The sequence below is a fragment of the Amblyomma mixtum genome, chromosome 7 (genome assembly GCF_055824585.1).
Source record: "Amblyomma mixtum isolate Tamu chromosome 7, ASM5582458v1, whole genome shotgun sequence".
NCBI classification, from domain to species: Eukaryota; Metazoa; Arthropoda; class Arachnida; order Ixodida; family Ixodidae; genus Amblyomma; species Amblyomma mixtum.
In genome coordinates, this window is record NC_143018.1 from 94,653,688 (window position 1) to 94,678,763 (window position 25,076).

Below are 25,076 nucleotides of genomic sequence, written 5' to 3' on the forward strand. Positions count from 1 at the left end.
CGCGTGGCGTGTTTTGTTGCGCAGGTTTTTGCCTGGTAAGCATTGTTCACCATTCGGCACATCCTAGACAGCTTTTGTGGGGCTGTCGAAACGACAGCCCCACGACAGGCGATGGGATAAGTTGTGCATGTAGGGCACAGGCACCGGACGTCCCCCCGGGCCGTCATTGCAGCAGCCTGCTGTCTTGCGTCCCTGTCGGAGCTCTTTAATAAAGCTCTCAGCGACGGACGCGAGTATGCTGTCAGGGAAGCCAGCGCTACGCGGCCGGAGGACCTGCTGCTCAACACTCACGTTCACTTTGTGTTCACAAGACTTCTGAAGAGCGGCTCTTAGGCAGTTCAGTGCTATCCCTCTTTTTACGGTTCTCGAATGGGCCGAATTATAGCTAAGAACGGGCTTTTTTGAACGAGGGAAGTATGTCCAGCATAGTGAGCTACTACTAAAGCTAATGCTGAGGTCAAGGTAACGTAAGCAACCCTCATCAGGAACCTCACGAGTAAAACTCAGACCCTTACCACATTCTTGGAAAACACTAAAAACACTCTGCACAATGTCATCTCTTCCACCAGGCGTCACACTTTTTAAAACAACAAGATAATCATCAACATATCTAAAAATTTTGGAAACAAAAGTCTTGTCCAGACGCGAAAAAATTTCTTTGTCAATAGACGCTAAAAACAAGTCGCTTAAAACCGGTGCAATACGCGAACCAATACATATGCCTTGCTTCTGCAAGTAAGAAGCATTGTCAAACTCAACAAGTGTACAAGTAAGGTAAAAGCTAAGCAATTCTAAAAAGTTATCTACTGAAATCCCAGATGAATTTTGGAAGACAGTCACACCCAGCGCATCACTTCGCTCTCTGACGGCTGTGCTGAGATGTGTCTGTGGTATAGAGTAAAAAAGATCTACTACGTCAACGGAAAAGGCATAAAACGCAGCACAGGTTTTTTTCCTGTCTCGAAAGGAAGTCTATTACCTGATTGGAGTTCCGAATTAAAAACGGATCATCCGGAGTCAACAACAAGTTAAGGTGTTTTTGTAGAAACTTGGAAACCTCTCCCTGCCAGCAGTGTTTTTCGGTAACTATTGCCCTAAGAGGTATCCCTTCCTTGTGGGTCTTAGCAGAAAAAAACAAGCTCAACCTATCCCTTTCTGAGCCCACAATACTTTTTCAGAAGTTTTCAAGGTTCATATCTTGGCATAGGGCTGACGCTCTTTTCTTCACTTTAGAAGGATGGCTCATAACGCGGACGAAATTCTTGCTTATAGCTGCGGCTGCTTTCTCACCAAAAACTGACCTATAGGCATAACAACAAAACCGCCCTCTTTATCAGAAACCAGCAAAGTCAGTGATTTACTCTTTAAGAACTCTACCGTATTTTTGACCGCTAATTTCTTTGCAGATTTTAAGGGACCTGAAGGAAGACAGTCGACGCCATCTGACACACACCTACACTTTTCTTCACTGCTAGCACGGTTCGCGATGTTCCTTACAATACCTAGAAGAGAAGCAGGGTTCTCTTCGGGCTGAATGAAAAATTTTGGACCAAGTTTTAACACTTCGTCGACCTTATTAGGTAGCTTCTCCAGACCAATACAAGTTACCGGTGCAGCCCTAGCACGCAATTTTTTGCTGCAGTTCCTCCAAGTAGTTAAGCTCGGCAAGCACTGCTTCCACAAAAATTCGCAAAAATTTGAAGCCTCACGAGTTCTCGTCCTAAGCACAGCCTCACAGTCCCGATGTACACTCACTTGCGACGAGGTGACGACACGTAGGCACACATGCAAGTGCCTGCCTTCATAGGCAGGGTGATAGGGAGATATTTGAAGCATTTTGCATTGATAAGGCTGGGGACAAGTGCGTGAGCACACCCTCAGTAGCCCTCACGAAAAAAGCGATAATCTATCTGTCGAAAAACTCGCGCGTCAATTTGGTTTAAATGTTTACTCTTTGTTATGACAACCTGCTCCGTGATAAAGAGAAGGGGGCGGAGGTACAGTCTCCTGAGCATGCGCCGAATACAAGTGTAAAAATCTGTTATGTGTGCATTAAAACGTCAGTTGAAGTCTAGCGTGCTGTCCCGTCGGTTCCTTTTGTCGCTGTCCTTGTGCTTTCCACGCTAGTTGCAATGTCCCAGTCCCTAACGAATACACACCAACTAGCCCAACTGTCTTCCATGATCTTACATTAGGCAGCGCAGTTTCCCAAGTTGGGTTGCGGGTGGCCCACAGAGCTACTGCCCGTTTCCACCGCTGTCACTGTAAGAATGAGCCTGAATGAGGATAAATAAACTATACACATAACGCCATTTTCGGGCTCCATTTCTATAAGGGAGTAAAAAATGTATTCCCTTTTCACTTTTTAATAACTCTCTTATATAAGGGAGTAAATAAAAAACACCACACATATGGAGTAAAAAAAAACCTCTTTTTGGGTGTACGTTAGAGGACAAGCCCTTTACTCCCTTTTGGGTGTTTTTTTGCTAACAGTGTAGTTACAGCCATCGCAATCAAGCTACTTCGTCATGCTCCTCTTCTTCCGTTCCCTCCTCGAGATTTTTCTCTCGCGCGCCTCGTTGAGTAGGCCCCGCCAGAGAACATCGCCCTTTCTCCTCGGATCTTAGCCGGAGGCGTGGTGACTGGTGGAGTGCGTCACATGCCTACGTCATAGCCTCGTCTTGAAAAGAATTATTTTCTTGGTGTTTGCTGCCCGGTCTAGTTGAGGGCCGGGGGAGCTGCGGGTCTCCCAAAATCGAAGGCCCATACTCGCATTAAAGGCCCGCAGTGAAGGCTCGTACTCGTCGTCGCGCGATCGTTGCTTCTGGGCCGAGTCGTTTGAAAAGCTGCACTCGCACACAGGCCATCAACCTGCCTCGCGCTCAACCGTCCATCGCCGGACTTGTGCGTGAACGCATGGTGGCCCTCCACCAGCCTTTGCCACATCGAGCGAGTTCCGCCGCTGGGACAGTGCGCCAAGGAAGATAAGGTAACAATATTGTTCTGCCGTTTGAACAAATGGCGTTTCTCGGCTGTGTGCTTCATCAGAGGATGCGATTTGAGAGGAAAAAGGAAACGCGCGCGGGATAAGAGCCTGGAGCGGAGAGCCGTGCGCTTGGTCAGGCGCGGAAACAGACGCATTGGAAGCATGGGCCAGCCCTGAGATTAAGCCTCCGAGTTGTAAGAGGAAGAGATCGGGGCAGTGACGACGAACTCCAGTCGGAACCGAGCGCAAGCAGTGGCACAGGCGACGTTCTTTTGTGTCGCTTCCGTTCCACAGCGATCGGGGCAGCTCGCCCCTGCGGGGGCACCCCCGTGGGAGTTTCCCGCATTTCAGAGGACAGCGCGCTCGAGGAGACGTTAACCGCTGCTTTGTCAGAAGGACTTGGGTGTGCTCAGCGCCGTAGCGTTCGGGTAAGTGAAAAGCTCGTCAGCGCGTCGGGCTAACCGCCGTCGCTTCGCAGTTAGTGACCTTGACGGAAGAGTGCAGGGTGTGAACAGCTCTTTTTTTTTTTCTCATCCGCGCGACGCTCGCCTTCTTTCTCCAATGCGCCGTGCTCATTTATATCTCGTTTTGGATTCTCCTTCTGAGTCAGTTCGTCGTTAGTGCATCCGGCATACTCTTCGAGTGTGTAAACTTGCACAGCGACTAGCCGGGGCAGGTATACGCATTGTCTTGGCTTCTTCTATGTGCTGTTAAATACATACTGCTAAATCAGTTTATTTTTTGCCCAATACCAAGCGCTGGAGGTTATGACAGTAGAAGCTTGATCCCTCAGATTTAGTCAAACAAGGCCGTTTTTCTAGTGTGTGCAGTTGGTTGTTTCTTAGCTGCATTTCAAAACAGGATGCAGAAAATTTGCGACCAAGGAAGCATTAGAGTTGTGGTTCGTGGTTGCTGCCTTGTTGCACCTTTGCATGTACCTGATATTGATTGTGCCATATGCAATAAATCTTAACTTGCAGGGTGTGCATTTTGTGCAGGGCGGGGCATTTTGTGCATTTTTGTGCATTTTGTGCAGGGCGGGGAGGATTGCACAAAATGGTGTTTTTTTACTCCATTTCGGCACTGGCGGAGTATTTGGCACAATTAACTCCCTTTCTAGACTAGAGTAAATGCTGGTAAATCCTCATTTTTACTCCCTTATTCCCTCATGGGAGTAAAATGAAGGACAGTCCACCTTTTTGCTCCCCACTCACGGAGTAAATGTTTTCACTAATGGAGTAAAAAGGGTGGCCGCCACCTTTTTACTCCCTTTTGGGTATATTTTTGTTTGCAGTGTATTAATGAGTCTTTTCTTAAATCATATGCGGCCGCGCCTTCCGGTGACGACGCCTCGCTACCAGAAAGGTAGAATATATTTTCGACCAGAGGGTAGTCAGTTGTCCTTTAACGGTTGTCTCGGCCGGGTGCCTGTCGCCATCATTTTTCTTTTGACCGAGGGGAAGGCGCAGCTTTTAAACTTTCCAAAACACAGGCGCCGGGGGGGGGCGGGCGGGTAGCCTTTTTCCGGAGACTGCATGAGCAAAAGGGCCAGGGGTCATCATATCTTCTGCTACGGACTGGCAGATTCACACGGGCGACGGAGAGTCGCCCAGAGCGATGTCGCTATCTCCAGCCGCGCGCTTCGCGACAGGAACGGCGAAGTCACTGGAGCGAAAAAAAAGCGCGCAGCAAAATAAAAAAAATTTAAATGCTGTTTAACTACTAATGAATCTGGTTAGAGAGTGAAGGCTATGGCGTATCAGGCCCCGCCGCGGTGGTTCAGTGGTCTACCGAGCCGGGTTCGAACCCGACCGCGGCGGCCGCGTTTCGATGGAGGCGAAACGCAAGAGGCGCCCGTGTGCTGTGCGATGTCAGCGCACGGTAAAGATCCCCGGGTGGTCGAAATTATTCCGGAGACGTCCCCTAGGGCACCTCTTTCTCTCTTCCTTGTTTCACTCCTACCTTCCTTCCTTCCCTTATGGCGCGGTTACGCCGAGATATGTGAGACAGATACTGCGCCATTTCCTTTCCTTAAAAATGTAACAAGGTTTTTGTTAAAAGGTATTAGCAACTTTATTTTTTATTTATCTTTATCATTTCTAACGTCCCTGCGAGTGTGATTAAATTGACTAACTTTGCTAAACGGACAAGCGCCACTGGCTCCAACAGGAAGGTCCCATGAATGGAGCATGTAAGTTGGAGCGAGTATCTGTTCTCGCTACGGCGAGCGCGGCTTCGGCCGCTTATCTGTTTTTTGAGCGGCGTCCGCTCCGGCGGACGCAGTTGTTGCTGCGACGCGCGTCTTTTCTTTCCTTTTTTCTCTGTCCTCTGATCTCTTTACTCTCCTCTGTCTGCACGATGGCAGCGGTGGTGGCTCGGCTGGAGCCAGTAGCAGGCCCGTGCAATTTCCTTTTCATCCTTCCCTCAGTCACAACAACAACAACAAAACAGCTCTATGCATACGTATATATCGAGCTTATGTTCCTACGATGCAGACTTGTTCGTTTAGCTTCACGCGTGCGATTCATATAATTAGCAGGGCGACAGGAGTCGCTGTCGTGTCTTGAGTGATCGCTTTTCCGTAATCGAGGTCGCGAACTGTACTCTTGTATTTTTTTGAGGGACTGTGGTCCCTTATCGTGTAACCATGGGGTCCAATAAAATTCTCTTGGGAGCAATTCATATAATTTTAATTATCCTCTAAGAATGTTAGCACGAGGCAGAATGGGCCCCTAGCTGCAGTCCCGGGAGAAAATCCAACCGGTTCCAAATGGCACCAATCTACTTTTTGGATACCACTGAAACTAATTAGTACTCCTGCACAGTAACCTTTCCTGTTGTGTGAAACTGTGCCAGTATGACCAACTTGAAGAATTCCTTGACGTATGTCTGATTTGGGGCATTTTGAGCGCTTTTATAAAAGCCCATATGGGACCTGCCAGATATATTATTGGCTGCAGTCATCGTGACTTGCTATAGAAAGCATGAATTGCCAACATCTTCAATAGATCCGCTGAGGGAAATCCGGCCCGGAACTCCATTGAAGATCTAAATAATTATATTTCTACGTTCGTTAGAGGTTCATAGAAGGAAGATCCGTCGGACATCGGCGGATCTCCCACGGATTTCCGCACATCCCAAAACGAACATACATTGAACGTCCGATGTTTGTCCGGCGGTTGATTGCAATTCATTATTTGAATGTTCACTCTGACGGGCTGGTGCCTGTAAAGGTGACTCCGTTCGGGCGTCAAAAAGCAACTCATGACCTGCCACTGCAAGCCATTAATTCTGGTTTCTTGTGCATGCACTGGCAGGCAGTTTTGAAGTAGTGTCTTTGCTGATCACGTCTGTGAAGTTTTTTTTTTATTTTGGCTAGAACAGTGGCGCAATCACCAATTCAAAGCGCGAAGTTTTAGATCTCCCGCGTCCCACGCAACCACAAGACAGGAGAACAGCGGAGAGGAAAACCTCGTCCCTGCCGTCACGTTGAGGAGCCGGGGATACTTCGACGCACCCGAGCGAGCTTTCAGCGAGCGTTGTTTCTCGTGCTGCGTGCATTGTTCCTCGTATTGCATACGTTGTGACGTACAGGTGCAGTCAAAAGTAAATGGAAGGCAATATTCACGAAAAAATTTAATCATTGCCCCTCAATTCATGCATCTTGAATACATTTGTGCAGCCTGATTATGATTTTGCGAATCGCACTGAGCACCAACAAGCATGGACCACTATGCTGTAGATTTAAAGAACTTAAATTTTTTTTGACAAAGTCGCCTTCAATTTACTTTTGACTGCACCTGTACAAAGCGTGTCAGCCGACCTTAAGCATCAGGTTCAACACGAGGTACTACTCTGCGTTTGTGTTCACGAGCAACTACAGCCGTGACTATGTCATCTTTAACTGTTTTCCACAAGATCATAAGCTCGCAGCACAAGCGCTCGCTACTGTGACGAGGGAGAATTCAAGCCGACCAAAGCAAGCATACTCTGCTCGAAGCACTGTTGTAATAGCAGCTGCATGCAGAGTTTGTCCCTAATGTGATTTCTAGAGATTTCGATCAAAAAGGCAAGTTGTACCATGACACAGTGCCTTCGATTTTCTCGTGTATGAGAGGCATGTCACCATTACCAAGAAGCGCCTCTTCTAAAAGTAAAAACATGCTCACTTAGCCCCTGCAGAGCCTTTATAGACACCCAAGCATATGTCGCTCACATCAGCTTAGGTGCGGCCAGACCAGCTGAGGCGTGCTCAGAAAGACTCGGTTCGACATGTCCAAGCAAGCAAGCATCTCGTTTTTTTCCACCCGTTTCTGTCTCATCACTATAATCGTAGCTAAGCGATTAAAATGAAAGCGTTCGACAGAGGCCTGTCTGATTTCGGACGCAAATTTAGGAGAGAAATGAACACCAACCAACCTTTTGCAAAAAGACACGTTTCGAAACCTTATTTGGTTTCTTCCTCAAGTTGTGGCAGCAGGCGAGTTGCAGCTTGGCTTTTAAATACACATATAGTTGACCACCAGATCACTGAACCTAAACAGCAGATCTAGGAAGGGCGAAAGTTTCCGAGGAGGCGATCAATATTTCCCGGCATCTGCTGAACACGCCATGACTGAAGCAGCAGCCTTGTGCACGGATTTATCTTGGTTTCCAGCGCACAATAATTGCGTCACTATCCTGTTGTCACATGCCTCGCAGTGCTTGTCCATTGCGCTTCGCTCATTTTGACATCAGCTTTGTGCTGCTTGATCGTTTTCTTGAAATAACTGTGTTGCCCCAACCTAGAATGGTGGGTACTGAGAGCAGGGTTTTTTGTACACAATGCCTTGGGCCTTTTCTTTAGGATGATGCTCTTTCGTGCGAGCCAGGAGGCGTCCGGTGGTGGTAATTGACTCGAGTATTATTCACACCCCTTCCTTTCCGAGAACACGAGCCGAGGTTGTGCTGGCACCTTTAATGCATGTAATGCATACACGCCTTGCACGCTGGCATATGCTTGTGCTAGACATCGAATTTGTTTTATTTAAGGTGATACTTGGAATGAACAAACTGTAGTATCCTTTTTTTGGAGGTCAGCGCAAAAAATAGTCGCCATATTCGCTTTTACAACACCACGAAAAGTTGTGATGTGCACTCAATGCAGCGCCAGATCCCTATCGGATGCCTCTCCGGTCCTCAGTGTGTCGTCGCGACGTCTTGACCAATCAACGGCAACAACGTGGACCTTGGTGTGCCCCGCAGCACAGGCCTGACATTTCTGTTAGAAAAGACAACTCGCGCATTTTTTTTACTTGTTTGGGTTTGATGTTCAAGTGTACAGCTCGAAAAACTATAGGACGCAGCTGTCAGCCAGATTTTCAAAAAGAGTGCTTCAGTGTCTCTTTAATCCCCATATATACAGAATTCGTCTTCCTCTACTTAACATTCATAGATCCCTGGGAGTACTCAGGTGCTGCCACCGGTAGGATCTGTGCGATCCAGGTTGCTCTTCCCGAGCAACCTTGTGCGACCAATCATTAACCGCCGCGTGCCAAGGTGCCCAGGTTGCCCTTCCCGAGCAACCTTGTGCGACCAATCATTAACCGCCACGTGCCAAGGTGCCCAGTTTGCTCACAATCCGGCGGGCAGGTTGTGATGATGCCACAGGGTTAAATGGCCTAGGTGGTACAGCTGCCTCCTAGGTTGCTTCTTGGGGGATTTTTCACGGATTTTTCGCTCACGGTCAATGACGCCAATGACAATGACACCGAACTTTCTGCGACGAGCTCCTTAACGCTACAGCATTAAAAACATCATCCATCACTGCAAATATGAGCTCAATCCCACATTCCCATCGACAAATCATTTTACAGGTCCTGGATGCAATTAACATGCGCAGTATGAACTTGGCAGAGGTGAGAGAGATGAACGTAGGCATGTGATAAGAGCAGCTGCTGAATTCAATGCCCATCTTTTGACAAGGAAAATTAGATTATAGTTCATTACGGACTGCTCTACAGAGATATTAATTAAGGAATAACAGCCACGTGAGCATCAGTAAAGTGACTATATTTCACTCGAACAAAATAAATGCTACTTTACATTTTTTTGTTTCATACGCCATGCAGTAAAAGTGACAGTGACTAATACCGTCAAACCTCCATATAACAAGCATGGATACTAGGAACCATTGGCTATATCGAACTGGCTGTAAATATTTTCAGCAAACACATGCAATTCTTACTTTATAAATTGAACACTGTCTGCCCAAACCTGATATATCACACTGCTGGGTGCCAAGCTGTGCCGGCTTGGATGGCAGACAGCAGGCTTTGTTGTGTCACGATTCACGCTTTATCTTTGCATTTGCCAACAGCGCAATACAAGCAATAGTGGTGTGAATAATTAGTAGCCATTCAGTCGGCACCCATTGGCACCATCAATAGTGCCCCCAAACCAGCAGCATGGTCGGCTGCAGCCTTCTAGTAGTCGTCCTGTGCTCATGTTTACTGCAATGGACGCAGCGAAGACGGCGATAGCTTTCGTTCTGGTGTCTCATTTTTCACGTGAGACTGCTGTAATGCGGGGAAACCAGGCTCACTAGCAATCAACCTGCCACAGTCGCATGCTGGTGTTTGGCACTCAGTTTTCTGTGCCCTCTGCAATTACCGCGAGCGGTTCCAAAATTATTTTAAAGCTTCAGAGAAGGTTCTTCCCGGTTGCAGTCCTTTCACTGGCTAAATTGCTCATCTCCTGCACGAAAATTTCATATTATGAACTTCGGCTACATATCAAACCATTTTAAGGTTTTTTTACCTGTTCGCTGTAAGTAGATTTCAGTGTACTTCATCACAGACACAGTCACACTGCAATCGGGTATGCTTTGCGTACACTCTGTAGCCAAGGTCCACCACGAATAAAGGCAAAGAAAATTGTGGCAAACATTCAAACAGTAACAAATATGCTTTTATATTGTGTATTCGCTTAGCAAAAGCCTACCAAAATCAAATCCTTGTATGTGGCTGATAATATTTACACATGCCTTCATACACTACCTGAACATCAGTCAAAAGAGTTCCTTGGGCTTTTCTCAAAAGTGACACCAAATCTTCCTCAGCAAAACACACAATGAATAAGAGCTAGGAGGCACTGCCAAAAGCAAAAGTTTTCAAAAGCAAGCACCCGAGTCATGATATGAAACACAGTAGATGAGAACACTAACAGATTTTAAACACTACAAGACATACATGGTTATGAAGCCAACGGAATGTCTCTGATGCCACAGTGGTTTGCTGCAAGGAATCTGCACTATAGGTAGGTCATGCACTCTGCAAGCCGCTCAAGATCAAGCCTACCACTTCAAAGATAGTGCAGAAAAGATAACTTCTTCTGCCAGTGATTCACCACAAATGTACCAGATCTACAGCTCAAATGAATAAGACATTAATAAATGCTGCTTTTGGCACCATTAGAGAAAAACTGCACTGGTCTTGCATTTCAAACAAAGTGCTGCTAAACATTGCTTTCGACCACATCAAGAAACTTGCAAACACAAGGCACTGTTGCACACAGCTGCAGTTCTGACTAGGTCAGGAAAGCCTCTGGTCTTTCGAAAGAGGCTCTGAAGCCTCGCAGCACTCTCCTCATAAGCACAGGCTTAAGTGGTGATGGCACAAGTCATAAAAAGGGGGTCACTTCAGCATGCCATGGTGAGAAGCACCAACAACAGTTTTGCCAAGCAGACTGAAGCCATATTCTGGCACACTGAGAGATCTTAGCTCCAAAAATGGGGAGGGAGGGGGTCACTGCCAGTCCTTGTCACTTCGTGCATCAGGGCAGGCCCCCAGCCCAGCAAACAATTGTTGTCTCGCAACAAAGGCCGTGTCGTCCACCTTCCATTGTCACGACTCGCGAAGAACAGCTTGAAGCTTTCCACACAGGCTGTCCGCAGCGAAGCCCCGCTCGTCATGGGCATTGCAGGCATTGGCGAGGGCGTCACCAAAGCGGCTGCATGCATCTGAGATGAGCGCAGTCTCGGCGCGACTCTCGGGCAGTGATGTGCCGTGCAACAGTTTCGCCAGGAGTTGGTGCAGGTGTTGCGGCAGCAGGTACCGCTTCTCGGGCACCAGGTCCAGGCGGATTGGCAGCGTGGTGTAAGGCAGGCGAGCCACCACGATGTGGCAGTAGTCGCCCAGCGCCTGCGCCTGGTTGGACAGGAGCGCCGCGTACGTAGTGTGGTACAGCTCATCTATGTTGCTTTCACTCACAGCACCCAGGTCCTGCGAGGAATGAAGTCGTCGCTAAGTGTGAACCGCAGTTCTCACAGCCCTTGATAAACGTACTTTAGAGAGCTGTTAAGCCCATAGCCCAGCACAGTTCCCATGAGCCTTTGCAAAATGTCTATCATGTGTCCTTCCTGTGGCTTACACGCATGCAGCCTGTGCAACAGTTGATCTAGGATACGTTTCAAACATGAAGGGAATAGCAAAAGAGTGTTATACCAGCACATAAAACATGATAAAAAGTAAGGTTATCTCCAGCCTTGAAGCCCGATCTCGGTGCACCATCAATAGTGCGTGCTTCCTGCACCAACTTGCTACCTACTGGCGCACTGGCAAGATGCCACTCATTGGCTGTCACTAAGCCTAGCCTGCAGTGCATCAATGCTGCAGCAGACTAGGCTTAGGCTTAGCACTACTCACTGCCTACCATAAGAGGTGCGTTCTTGTTACCATTAGACAACAAACGCAATAAGATCTCATTAAAAGCAGAGTGCTGTTGGCTTCTGAAAGGCCTTCGGCAGTGAAACAGCCAAACAAGAGCCGCCAGTAGTCTTTGGTCACTGATCGTTGGCTTTCCAGCATTACAGCAGTGTTGTGTGGAAAATGGGCGCAAAAGGACCTTCGTGCGGCTAGCACTGACAGTTCTTTCCAAGGCCACACAGAGGCTTGGCTCCCCACTCAAAAGGTGATGGCAGGTGAACCATTAGAACAGCCACTTGCAGGGGCCTGGTGCGTCCTTTAATACATTGTTGATTGTAGTGCTGAACGAGAGTTCAACAGTGCTACATTTTTGCATGGGATTTTCAAGGGGATGTTCTGACTTTTTATACTACAGACAATAATTCGATATACAGTCAAACCACATAACAATACCAGTTGTAACAATATATCGGATATAATTATGGTCAGTCGCGGCACCGTCAGCTTATTTATGTGTTGTACGGTAAAATAAACCACTCACAGCAATGCTGTCATAGCACATTATTGGCAATAACAATTAAATCTGGTCATTAAGTGTCATCCATTAATGAAACAAAAACATGGAAATGCTACAAATGCATCACGAAAACCAGGCTTCACAAGCACAAGCATGTGGAGCCAATCGACGGACCAAGCCAGCGCAGCGACGCTGCAAAAGCGAAAGACCATGCACGCGGAGACACTGCCCCCAGGCGCGCCAAGTCTGCTTGCTTGTTGTGGCAAAGCAGGCAGGAGAAACAACGGATGCATGTCGCAGTTTTGTGCACAACCACGGTTTCGAATTCACAGCGATGGCGATGCTGCGATGCACTTTATTTGCTGTATCTTGGCACTGGTAGCGTCACCCATAGCTCACAAATTAAAGCAAACACAGCAAGTTACTGCTTAAGCCTTCGGAAAGAGCGATTACAAATAACGGTTGAGCAGCAATCTCTTGCCACCACACAGTCTCCCCATGTTCACTTGGCCACACCAGCCTTGCACACCCTTCTTACTGTCTCCACCTCTCCTACGAAGAGGCAGCACAGCGTGGCGCATCCATTGCTCAGATGGCCACGTGGACAAACATTCCGGCATGAAGGCACGTGGTTCAAATTATGGATGGCGGAACCAATTCACATTTGAATGAACCACATTGCACAATTCGAGCTACCCAAAAATTAGAATTAATGAAGCTCTAATTCACGAGCTTTCACCATAGAAAGGTCACTAAAGCATGCTTTGCTGCCCTCTCTAAAACATCATTGACGCCAAACGTTGTTCACTGAACTGTGCAGCAACTATTTCAGCAAGAGACTGTCTCAAATGCCCACCTTGTGCTGTCGATACGCCTGATGTTTGAGCAGGGCCCCATCAGATTCAAGCACCAGCATCATCTCGGGAGCTTTCCTTTCCGCCGCTTGAATGGCCGCGGGGTTGAAGCTTGGGCAGGGCAGCTGCGCCATGGCCATGGCCCAGTCGTGGGTCACGTGGGCGGGACCTGCGGCCGCTTCGTCCCACTCCACCCGCATGCCCAGCTCGCTCTGGAGCAGCGAGCACAGCTGCGACACGGCTGCCACGTGCGGATCACTGTCGCGCGAGTACACCACCTTCACCACTGCACACCCAGAAAGAGGAGGATGCGGAGGAAAAGAAGAGAAAAAAAAGACGGTCAATTTCGGCGCCAAGAGGTAGAAGTAGGCATGTGCGCGAATACTTCGACTACCTCAGGCACACAAAAAAGGTTGAACGGCACAATAGGCCCTTTCAAATCAAGTATTTTTTTCAACATACAAGATCATTATATGAAAAAAAAAACAGAGAACGCACAGAAGCTTTGTCACACACATTGAAGTTGTGTCCACGTCCTACAAAAATGGCCATCATAAATTAGGGGAGTCACAACCTACATGCGAAGAGGCCATATTTGTAGGGTGAGACCTATCCGAGACACCCAACTGCTGGTCTTAGTGTGTCGTTGCACATCTATTGCTTTTAAGCAACGACTTCACGAACACCAGCTAGGCGTACGCCCCATGCATCCAGCACCCTCCCCCTGTAATACGTCGCAAAACGATACCTATCTCCGTGTGCCTCGTGCTAGCTCCCCTTGGTGCTCGCGCCGCCAGACTTGACTCGTGAATTCCAAGCAGAAAAGAACGGCTCTGGCACTAGCAGTCAGCTCAGACTCGTTCTGCGGAAGTCAAGGGAGCCGCACGTTGAAGCAACTGTGCACACACAGCTCGCCACGACGGTGCCGGACAGCTGTTTGCACGCCTTCCCCGCAGGGACCAATCAGCATGTGCGCACTGGCGGCACGCAGAAGTGGATCGCGCTATGCTAAATCTCTATACTTATGCACGCGGCTGTGCCAGTTACAGCGCATACGCACCGCAGATAGCGCGGCCGCAGACATCTGGCAATTACAGATCTGTTGTGTTGTGTTGGGTTTTGTGGCACATGGTAGCTAAGGCCATCATGCACCAAACAAAAGTTTTAATATGTCCGTTTGGCGTGAGGAAGTTTAAAGATTATTTTGTAACACTACAGCAGGTTTAGGGCATTTGCATCTTTTAGGAATGAAACAAGAGAAGAGGTTTTGACTAGCGAATTTTCTCCTAGGTGTAAGCAAGGGTGTAATGGGATGTGCTCTTCACAAAATTGTGGGAAATGCTTTTTTCTGAGTTCATAAAGTTTTGCACAGGATATTAATATGTGGTTTGCGGTGGCCACCACTCTGCAGTGTGCGCATGTAGGTATGTCTTTCTTTGCAAGAATGAAGTTATGTGTTAAGCGCATGTGTCCAATACGAAGGCGACATAAAATTACTTCAATAAAACGCTCTTGATGACTGCATGTTTTCCATTCTTCTATAACTGGTTTTACTAGGAGTAAACTGTTATTTACTTCATAACCCCATACTCCCTGCCATTTTTCTCTTACTTTTCTCTGTACAAATTTTACAGTATCGTTATGCGGCATTTTCACTTTCTGTATTTTAGTATTACAGGGGGCTCCGGCACATACATCAGCTCTCTCGTTACCACAGATTCCTACGTGACTTGGTACCCATCAGAATTTAATTTTAAGCCCATGTGTTTTGACCGCTACTACGTTGGGGACTGTGTCTCCTATTAAAGGCTTTATTGCACTTTTGGGATGTAGTGATGTAATTACGCTGAGGCAGTGAAACAGAATTCGCGCAAGTAACGATTTTCACCAGCGGCGGTTGAGCCCGGCGACGGGGACTCCGTCCTAAGCATCCCTACGCACCCCCCCCCACCCCCCCCATTAGCACACGTTTCGCTGTCTGGTCTCCGACGATGAGAAAGCAGTTGTCTGGCCAGTGACTGCGCGTGTGTGTAAAGTGTCAACCGAGAGGTGTCCGGCGCATCGTGATGTCTGGGCAACGACTAGCGACTCCGGGCACCCGACATCGACAGCCCGACGCCCATCCTGGACCGGACCTCAACCACCGGAACAGCTAAGCCCCCGCCACTCCCACATTGAAGAACTATACCCTAAATTCTTTCCTTCAAAAGTACCTTGTATTTGTATTTGCACTAACCTTTCATATTGGATCCTGTGTGTCAAAGCTGAAATTTGTTCCGTCTGTCCAGTGTCTATGCTGTGCTATTCTTGATGACATGGTGATTGTGTTGTTTCTGTTTGTTAATTAAATTTTATTCACTCTCATTCCTGACTCCTGTGTCGTGCCTCCGGTCAGCGGCTGGTCAGGCGTGGACCTATCGCCGGTTAGCCACTCGGTCCTGCTTAAGATCTGGCACCTGGGGGGAGGTGTTCCCCCCCCCCTAGAATTGGTAATAGAGAGTGAAGAGCCCATTGGTGGCGTGCTCCCACTTCGTGACAGGTTCTCCGTATAAGTGATACTGTCTTCAATGCTGTTCTTCAGTATTTTTTTCATAGTTAGGGATATGGCGTAACATTCGGCGATAAAAACTGACGCACGCTTAGGCAATCTTACTATATTTCTTGCCTTTCTTCAACTACAGCCAACCAACATAAAGTCTTGTTTTTGAACCATCTGTATAAAATGCTGCATGATCACTGTATTTCTCATTCAGTGCCCGGAACTCTTGTACAATGTGTTAGTTACAGATCTGCTTCTTTGCACATGGATTCTGAAATGTTAAGGAGAACAATAAAGTTCTCGATGTGTTCATGTACCCGTGGAATATTTTTTAACATTTTTTTTTGTAAGATGTGTTTTCATGTGAATATGCATACTGAAGTTTGGTGTTTATTTCCACAAGCACAGTGTGCATCTAAAAAAAGAAGTAATTGTTTTGCTGCACGGAACAGGGCTTTGTGAACATGCTGACATAAAAGCTTGAGTACTGTCTACTGATTATTTCATATTTTAGAGATGACATTTAGAGGGTTTTAACTGTAATTACTAAACTATACAGCCAGCTACAAATAAAATGCAGATCTCAAATCAGCATAAAATGTCACACATCTGTGTCAAAAGTGGTTACATTTCATGCATAATTAACGAAAATAGTTTTAATCGCTAAACCCATCTCAACAATACCGAACAAATGAGATGCTCTGGGGTGAGTTCAATAAAAGGAAGGTGAAGTGATTTTTTGAGAATTTCAGGTTCTTCAAGAATTCGAATTAAAGCATGCCAATTAGTTTTGCGCTAGCATTTAAAATGGTGACGTAATAGACGATTAAAATTGCAGTGACATTCAGGGTTCTCCTCACTGCATTGGGGAAGTGCGGAGAAACTTGAGGTGACGTCATTGTTGCCGAAATTTAAGACGTCCGCCGCCTTCCACCCACGAGCTGCCGTGCGTTTTCTGACGCCGCCAAACAAACACTTCCTGGGCTTTACTGTAGGCCGCGTTCGTTTTCTTTGCTGAAAACGCAGCAAGGCCCTACGTGACATCATCACTGCGGCCTTTGCCCGTCGCTGCACACTGCAGAGAAGCCTGACACGGCTTTATTCTGCGATTGTGTGACCATTTCAAATCCTATCACAAATCTGCCAACAAGCAAGCTGAGCTTCTGTTGCTTGTCCAATGTCATTGCCTCATTGTGCGTTATGCTCTTCAAATAGCAGCTAGCCCAGACGCCTTTTCTGTTTGAATTCCTGGTCCCGCTCAACAGCAAAAGACACGGTATGAGGGTACACACCGGGGGGTCCAGGGTCTTGCCGAGGCTTGCTGTCATTGGGCAGCGGTGACGGCAGGGTGAATGGCTTGTTGCGTGGGCCCCACGCTTGTCGCCGCGCCCACAGGACGGCCAGGGCAATCACCACAGCTGCACCCAAGAGCAGTGGCAACAAAAGCAGCCAGATCAACCGACTCTGCGTCGCCTCCAGGCCGCGTGACGCGCCTTCCACCGGAGCTGTATGAAAGAGTCACACAAGAAACGACGACAGTTATAGGGTGGTAGGGACATCAAACTATAACAGCATTGATTTTTTGCAACCTGTACCCCCCTCCACACTTTTCTTCACAACACTTTCTGACCCAACAGTGATATTGATGTGAAAAATACCACTGGCCTCACCTTAGACATGACGTTACACATTACGTTCGCTGTTGCAGTGACTGTCAGCGCCTTAAGGTTCCTCCTGCCAAGCCCGCCGGATTCCTCAAGCCCATTGACCTGCCGTCCCGACCATTCCAACAAATCGGGATGGACTTGCTCGGCCCGTTCCCGATATCAAACCCCGGAAAGCGATGGATAATAGTCGCCACAGACTATCTCACGTGTTACGCGGAGACGGCCGCTCTTTCCAGTGGAACCGCTGTCGATGTGGCCAAATTTTTTATGCTTCAAATCGTCCTGCGCCATGGTGCACCACGGGCTCTTACTACTGACAGAGAACCTGTCTTTACTGCTGAGCTCATGCAGCATATTCTTGCCTTCAGCCACACGAGCCACCGCAGGACGACTTCATACCATCCCCAGACGAACGGCCTAACCAAACGTCTGAACAAGACTCTCGCGGACATGCTTTCGATGTACGTGGACATGGAGCACAAAACTTGGGACTAAGTCCTGCCTTATGTCATGTTTGCCTATAATACCGCCGTCCAGTAAACAACTTACATGACACTGTTTAGCCTCCTCTATGGACGACAGGTGACCACTACACTCGACGCCATGCTCCCCCACGTCGATGACCACCCAAATGCTGACGTTGCCCACTTTCTACAGCGCGCCGAGGATGCTCGTCAACTAGCACGGGTGCAAATTCGCGCTCAGCAGGACCAAGATGCCCGACGGTACAACCTGCGGAGATGGGAGGACGAATATTTCCCAGGTGATCTTGTCTGGGTTTGGACCCCAATCCGACACCGCGGACTCAGCAAAAAGCTCTTACGTCGTTGCTTCGACCCCTACCAAGTCCTGTGGCGCATGGGCGATCTCAACTATGAAGTCATTCCTCATGAAACCGCACACTCAGTGCCTTAATAACCAGTGGTGCTTTTCAAGGTGGCTTTGACACAGCCACCATTTCGGTTCAGAGACGTAGGGTCGCGCAGCCTTTTCGTTACAGCGACAGTAGCAATTTTGGCTTCACAAGCCAAGACACGGCACCGAAACCATTGCAGGTGTCTTAATTGCAGTTTCGGGCGAAAATTTAGAAACTTCTCTCCCATTCTACAGGTATGAGTGGTCAGCCTCTGCGATCAAAAAATGCGCGTTCCCTAAATGGTTTGGTTTGGTTTATGGGGTTTAACGTCCCAAAGCGACTGAGGCTATGAGAGACGCCGTAGTGAAGGACTCCGGAAATTTCGACCACCTGGGGTTCTTTAACGTGCACTGACATCGCACAGTACACGGGCCTCGAATTTCTCCTCCAAAGAAATTCAACCGCCGCGGCCGGGATCGAACCCGCGTCTTTCGGGCCAGCAGCCGAGCACCATAGCCACTGAGCCACCGCGGCGGTTTTTGTGATCCCTAAATGGAGGGTGCCACCCGTCAAGCACTCGAAGTTGGCTAAAAGGACTCACTATCGCACGCCGCTGTCACATTTTATTCTCAGGCTGAGCGGCTGAGAATAAAACGTGACAACGACATTCAGGATGGCACTAGGCAGGCACGAAAGGATTGAAAATGCACTACCAAACAAAAAAAAAAGATCACAAAATTTCTCGTCTCAAGGTTTCTGTTGGGTGCAAGCCAGTGTGGCCACAAGCTTTTTCTTTTCCTACCAAACGTACTTGCATAAAAAAAAAAAAGATGAGGACAAACAAGGAACACAAAACATGGACAGTACGCAGATACTGCACACATAGAGTGTTCACATTTGTAGGGCCACATCAGTGAATACCGTACTTGGCAAAAACAGGACATTTGGTTCCCTTCCCAAAGCCCCCTGCAAGCTCAGGAAGAACGTATTATTATTATTTATTATTTATTATTTATACAATACTGCAGGCCGTTAAGGCCCAAGCAGGAGTGGGATAAACATACAGAGAACTCCGACGACCAGCAGAAGACGACGCCAACAGCAGAATTCAGTAGAAGCGATACGGAGCATGAAAATAAAACAAGTCGCAACAAACAACAAACAATAGTTAACGGTCAAGTACTTGTTCAATGGCGGAAAGCACATTTTCGGGTACAAACACATGAGGGGGTAGGTTGTTCCTTTCTGCTATAGTTCGAGGAAAGAAAGAATATTTAAAGTTATTGGTGCGGGCAAACAAAGGAGATAATTTATGCGGATGGCAATGCCTTGTTACTCTAGTTGTTGAAGGTTTCACATACAATGAAGGGTCAAGACGGAACTGAGAATGGTAGAGTTTAAAGAGGAATTTAATTCTTGCTAGCTTTCTCCAGTACTCTAAGGGTTTGATCTTGTTGATTCTCATTAATTCAGATGGGGAGTCATGTCGTCAAGACATCAGCACGACAAGACAGCTTCACATAGTGAAATTCCAGAGAAAAGCACTCAGCACCCCGGTGAGCACTGAAACTGCACTAGGACGTCCGTGGGACGTTCCAGACGTCCCCAAGACGTCCCAAGGAGTGTTGGTGCCCACTGGGACCACTCACACCCGCGTGCGTCAAAGCAGTAAAGCACTGAAGTGCTCACCTGCGGGCAGCTCGATCACCTTGGACGTGAGAGTCAGGCAGTCCTCAGACGGATCACACACGGGAGTCACCTGCACGTGGTGAAATGCAAGCATGGGAACAGCTTCAGTTCCTAAACTCATGCCACAGTAAGCCCCATTCTGACTGTAGGAGAACAACGGACAGCGTGCGTGAAGTTCCACTTGGCTCAGACACTCAGTAAAAAAACACCGATGCTCACTGGAACCAATGAAGGCAGGGAAATGCCCCAGTACTTTGCGTTTACCTGCATAACGAATGCATTCACATAATAAACACACCCTTTGTATCTGCCACTAATATGTGATAAAATTTTGATTACCCAGAGTGTATACTTGCCCTGTGCTGTTAATAAATGCACTTCCTGAAATAACACCAGATTATGACAAAAAGATGCACTTATTATGCCAGAAATTATGGTCCAATATTTCAAGGGGCAACTGCATATTCATGCACACAAGCCTGCATATTAATGAATTCCAGAAAATGCAAACATATAGAATTTAAAAACTCAACAAAATATATTTAATGACCCTCACTTGTTCAGGCACAATGAAAAACTCGGCATCAAAACTGTCAAACAGAAATTGCAACAGTTGCACTGGAAACACGTTGAATCTGCTTTTACAAGATTATTTTTCAACCAGTGGGTGTGACTGGTTTTTACCACACTCACTCTCATAATGAACCAACTTTTAAAGAAAAAACAAGTCGACTGCAGTTTTGGGCAACAGTTCATTACGCTGGAAGAAGAAAGTTTTGACAGATTATTTTTCTTTTTGTGAGCACAAATTCGGCCCACCCGCCCACCTCATCCCAAGTGGCAGGTCACTGTTTTGAGAGCAAGAAACACACCTAAGCAGTGACTTTGTGAGGTTTTTGTGTGTGTGTGCTTGTGACAGCCCTGCCCATTCAGGTAAACTGCAGAGCACTGCAGAGCACTGTCAACATGTCTTCCACGGTGCAGCCGACAAGAAGAAACTTAAGAGCCAGGAAATCACCAAAACAGGTAACAGTGGCATAGTTTCAGCTCTTAACTTTTATTTGTTTCATTTAAACAGAGTGCGGCAACTACAAACTGTGTAGTAGATATTATTGACATTATCGCCCAGCTACTCTATGCAAAGAAACTTTTTCACAAAACAGCAGACGCGTCAAACAACTGTGAAAGAGCTCTTTTCCATTGTCTTGTGAAAAAATCTCCGTCAGGTTGTTTCAAGATATATACAGTAGGCCACTGACCTGCCTATGCCATGCAGGTGCGAATAAGGCCTGTTTGCTGAATAGACAACACATCATGTCTGCAAGCTGAAATGCATATCCCATCTCTCCATCTCTAAATCCACACCACAACAAACAAGTGTAAACAATTTCTGTTGGGTCCCCGAAGTTGTGTCATTGTATTGTGTACTCTACGCTAAACAAATAAACACAAACACTCCAACTTTCAGCCTTTCACCTCTTTAGGATACAACGTAAGATGTGAGAATCCCAAGGAACAATAATGTACCAGATGGAAGTATAATGCATGACATTCGATAAACTTCTCGCTTAGGACCACACAAATGAGATGTCGCTATATGTCTTGGATCAAGAATTACACCACACCAAAATGATGAACTGAAAATTTGACTGCCAACTCACCCGAACACAGTAGTTCCCTGCCGTCACGTTCTCAAACAGTACGGACACGGAAGAGTTCTGGAAGGGAAAAAGGAAAGGGATTCGTTCGTCAACCTCGCTTCCAGCTCCTTGCAAGCCATGCAACAAGAAGCCAGTTTCAGATTGACAAACCTCAATTTTCACTTACACAGAAAGGCAGCATGGAACCACGATTTAACACACTACAGTTTTGTGAACTGCTGGGTTTAATGAAATAAGATTTTCTTCCATATTTATCTTTCACATTAATCTTCTAAAATTATCTTCGGGAATGCACCTTACAAAACCACTCTAAGGCAGTGTAAAGGCAGCATGCAACGTTAATCTTGCGGTCCCTGAAAAAAATGTTTGTCCAACTTCGGAACTACGGCAGCTGATTCTGATCATTCGGACCAGTACAACGAACTCTGGCAGCGAGGAGCGAGCTTTGCAGCGTGCAAGCGTGGAATTGGCTAACGGCATGATATGCAAGATGACCTGATGCCGCATCACACATTTCGCTGTAATATCAGTGACATGATGTGTGGTGTGGAAGTGATGAAAGCGTGGCTCTGACTAAGTTACTCTGACTGGCTTCCAATGAGTAATTACTCATTGAGGTCCACCCAAGCACAGCCATACGGCTACAAAGGAAAGTGATACAGCTTTCAGAGAAAAATTAGTCCTGATCCAGGGTTCGACCACAGAACCACCACCTCACCAGAGAAGTCGCTCAGCTAGCATACGGTAGGGCGAGAGTGAACTGATCCACAACTTGGAAGTAAGAACGGTGCTGGTCCATTGTTTAAGGGAATTCCCCAAGGTGGAGCATTATTTGTAAGCGTGGAGTAATCACTCATTAGCATCCACCCAAGCACCTTTCCTTTGTAGCTTTGTGGCTGCAGTTGAGTGGATACTAGTGAGCAATTACTCCCTCATTGCAAATCTACAAATATTCAAATATCTATCAAAACCCATTCTTGGATCCGCAACCTCCCTCCTGAACTCACTCTGCGGACATTCAAGGTTATGCTCCACCCAGTACAAAGAGCACCATCCTCTGACAGGAAGCATGCCTACTTTCAACTAATAGGTTTTCATGCCCTTTTGTGCCTTTTAGAGTGCTACCTACTAGCTATTGCATGCTAGCTTATGCTGCATATTCGTATTACCACTATGCTTAGCCACCCGTCTAAACTCTTTTTTTTTTTCGCTCGCTTATCTCCGACAATTCCTGTAGTTCCTAAGCTGCCACAAAAACGATTATGGCAAATGGGAAGAGCTCCAAGACATCCTTTTCAACAGCACTACCAGGCACAGAAGAGCATGCCATCATTGCCCCAGGCTGATTTGAAGAGAGGCTCTCGCTTACGCTGTTGCTCCCTTCAAGTGGTCCGAGCAACAGTTGATTAGCTCGCCTCCAGGCTTCTTCGTCATGCAGAATGCACACCTAAAGTGCCGTCGCAATGCACAATACCTGTTCCCACGATAACCTCCTTTTGTCAACCACTTTGAGACAGAGGCAACCCCCTCAATCTTATCTTGCTCAGAAAGGAAGCGGCTTATCAGTTTGTGTGCCCACTGAGCACACACACACATATATGTGTGGACATATGCCCCGCAAATCTTTGCCCATTGAGGTATTTCTGGACTAATCAAGCCTGCACAGTAGCTGCTCATAAAAATCATCATGGCGCGGCTGTTCAGTGTCTGCAGGAGGTCATGAACAGCCACACAATATGCCTCATCGTCTCCTGTTACTGAGCCTGTTCCTTCTTTTGCGGCCACAAGTTCAGTCAACAAGAGTGTCATCACTCGTCATCGCTTCAACACGTGGCAGCCGGCAGGTGCTGGTCTGCAATTCCACCAGTTGCAGGGTGAACTCACCTAAAAGTCTTAGCCCCGGTAAATGCTACAGGTAGAAATACCAACCCACCTAAGCGCCTGTCCCTTCTGTGCACCTTCACGATGCATGATGAATAAGGCTGGTTTGGTTTGGTTAATGGAGTTTAATGTCCCAAAGCAGCTCAGGCTATGAGGGACATGCTATGAGGACTCCCCATAATTTCAAGCACCTGGGGTTCTTTTACGAGCATTCAAATTGCACAGTACACAGGCCTCTAGCATTTTGCCTCCATCGAAATGCGACTGCCGTGGCCACGGTTAAACCTGCTTCCAACCGGGTCAGCAGCCAAGCACCACTGAACCACCGCGACGGCTCCCATGATGAATTAGTACCGGCTACAGAATGGCACTCCACGATGGCACATTCTTGGCACTCAAGCTATTCTTCACTGGAAAGCCAAAATTCCCAGTTTCATCGTACTGCTCATCATAGTTTCATCAGAGTACTGCTTGTATGCCCATAGGGACTGCATTGTCTATCGTGCTTGCATTGCAAGATTGCAAACCACCTCAGATGTCTTATCATGTCAAGCACCTCGCATGTGCTGAACACATCCCACTCTCATCTGGATCGTCGGTTTCACTGGCCTTATCATCTCTTGCAAGCTCCTGAGTACCTTATTTCCGACCGGCTCTACCATCGCGTAATCTGTCTCCAGGATGCAGGAGTCTCCAGAAAGGTAGAAACTGTGCAGCTTGCCACTTTCATGAATCCTGCGAAGGTGCTGCTCAAATTTGGGCAAAGTGTCTGCTTCTATTACGCCCCCTTCAGGAACAGCTGCTGCAGACTCCGCTGTTCCAAGGCCTTCTTTCCTAAAGCTGTTCTCACCGGTCTGCTTTGATGAGGCATTCCACAATGCAGACGTCATTTTGAACAATTGGAATAAGTCCACTTTAGTTGAGCACTGCAGCTAAAGGTCTAGAACAGGGGTTCTTAAACTGTGTTCCCCGGAACTCTTGGGTTCCTTGGAACGCTTTTTACATTCCCCTAGCAGTTAAATCCATGCCTACCTCAAGCAATTAATCTTTCTCTTACCCACTTCATTTTTGGACTAAGCACACTATAGTAGCTCATAGCAAACAGCCTTGCTCCATAGCAAGTTTTTGTTCATTGATTGTGGGCAGTTTTTGGGGAGCCACGCATCTTTATGCTCCATTTTTCATTTATGTCAGGCAGGAAAGCATGGGAGCCAAGGCATACAAAGTTCCACAATACCTCTTAAAACAAATTAGGGTTCCCCTGAGGCTAACAAGTTTGAAAACTCCTAATCTAGGCAGAGCTTGTCTTTCAACCGCTGGTGATAATGCCCCGCACAGTCAAGCAGCCGGATCAAAGGCATCTAATCTGGCGGCAGGAACTTTATTCCTACACAAGTCAGCTCTAAGTCCTCAAACGGTGCGTGGAGCCGTTGTTTAGGATGAGACACAAGTGGCGTCCAGCACCCCTCATCTCCTCTTTGAACACGGGCAAGTGAACAACTGCAGGCAATCTGTCATCCAAGCTTTCTTGCTGCGTTGACAAGACGGTTACGAGTGCACATTGCGAATGTTTTGGAGCATTAGCTGTCGTGTGAAAGTAAATAACTTCACAAAAACATGCTGCGCTGCTACTGGTTCTGCAAAGTTTTGGCGTGCTGCCAAGTTCACCGAGCGAGTCATTGCAGTGTAGCTCTGCCCAAAATATACACACACCATGCCAGTACTCACGCAACAGCACCTTG

The 25,076-nt window shown here is 47.3% G+C and overlaps 1 protein-coding gene across 2 annotated transcripts in view; it reads right to left on the bottom strand.

The window, feature by feature from the left end:
- Nucleotides 1-9,020: 9,020 nt before the first annotated feature.
- LOC149336891 (uncharacterized) overlaps nt 9,021-25,076 on the bottom strand; it is a 45,976-nt gene continuing 29,920 nt past the window's right edge. For both annotated transcript variants that reach the window (XM_089553183.1, XM_089553184.1), the window contains exons 7-11: nt 21,454-21,510; nt 19,793-19,862; nt 16,873-17,085; nt 13,044-13,327; nt 9,021-11,247 (exon numbers count right to left, since the gene is read on the bottom strand). In XM_089553183.1, coding sequence (XP_089409309.1) covers nt 10,870-11,247; nt 13,044-13,327; nt 16,873-17,085; nt 19,793-19,862; nt 21,454-21,510 — 1,002 coding nt within the window. In that variant the 3' untranslated portion in view covers nt 9,021-10,869. The remainder of the gene's footprint in view (nt 11,248-13,043; nt 13,328-16,872; nt 17,086-19,792; nt 19,863-21,453; nt 21,511-25,076) is intronic.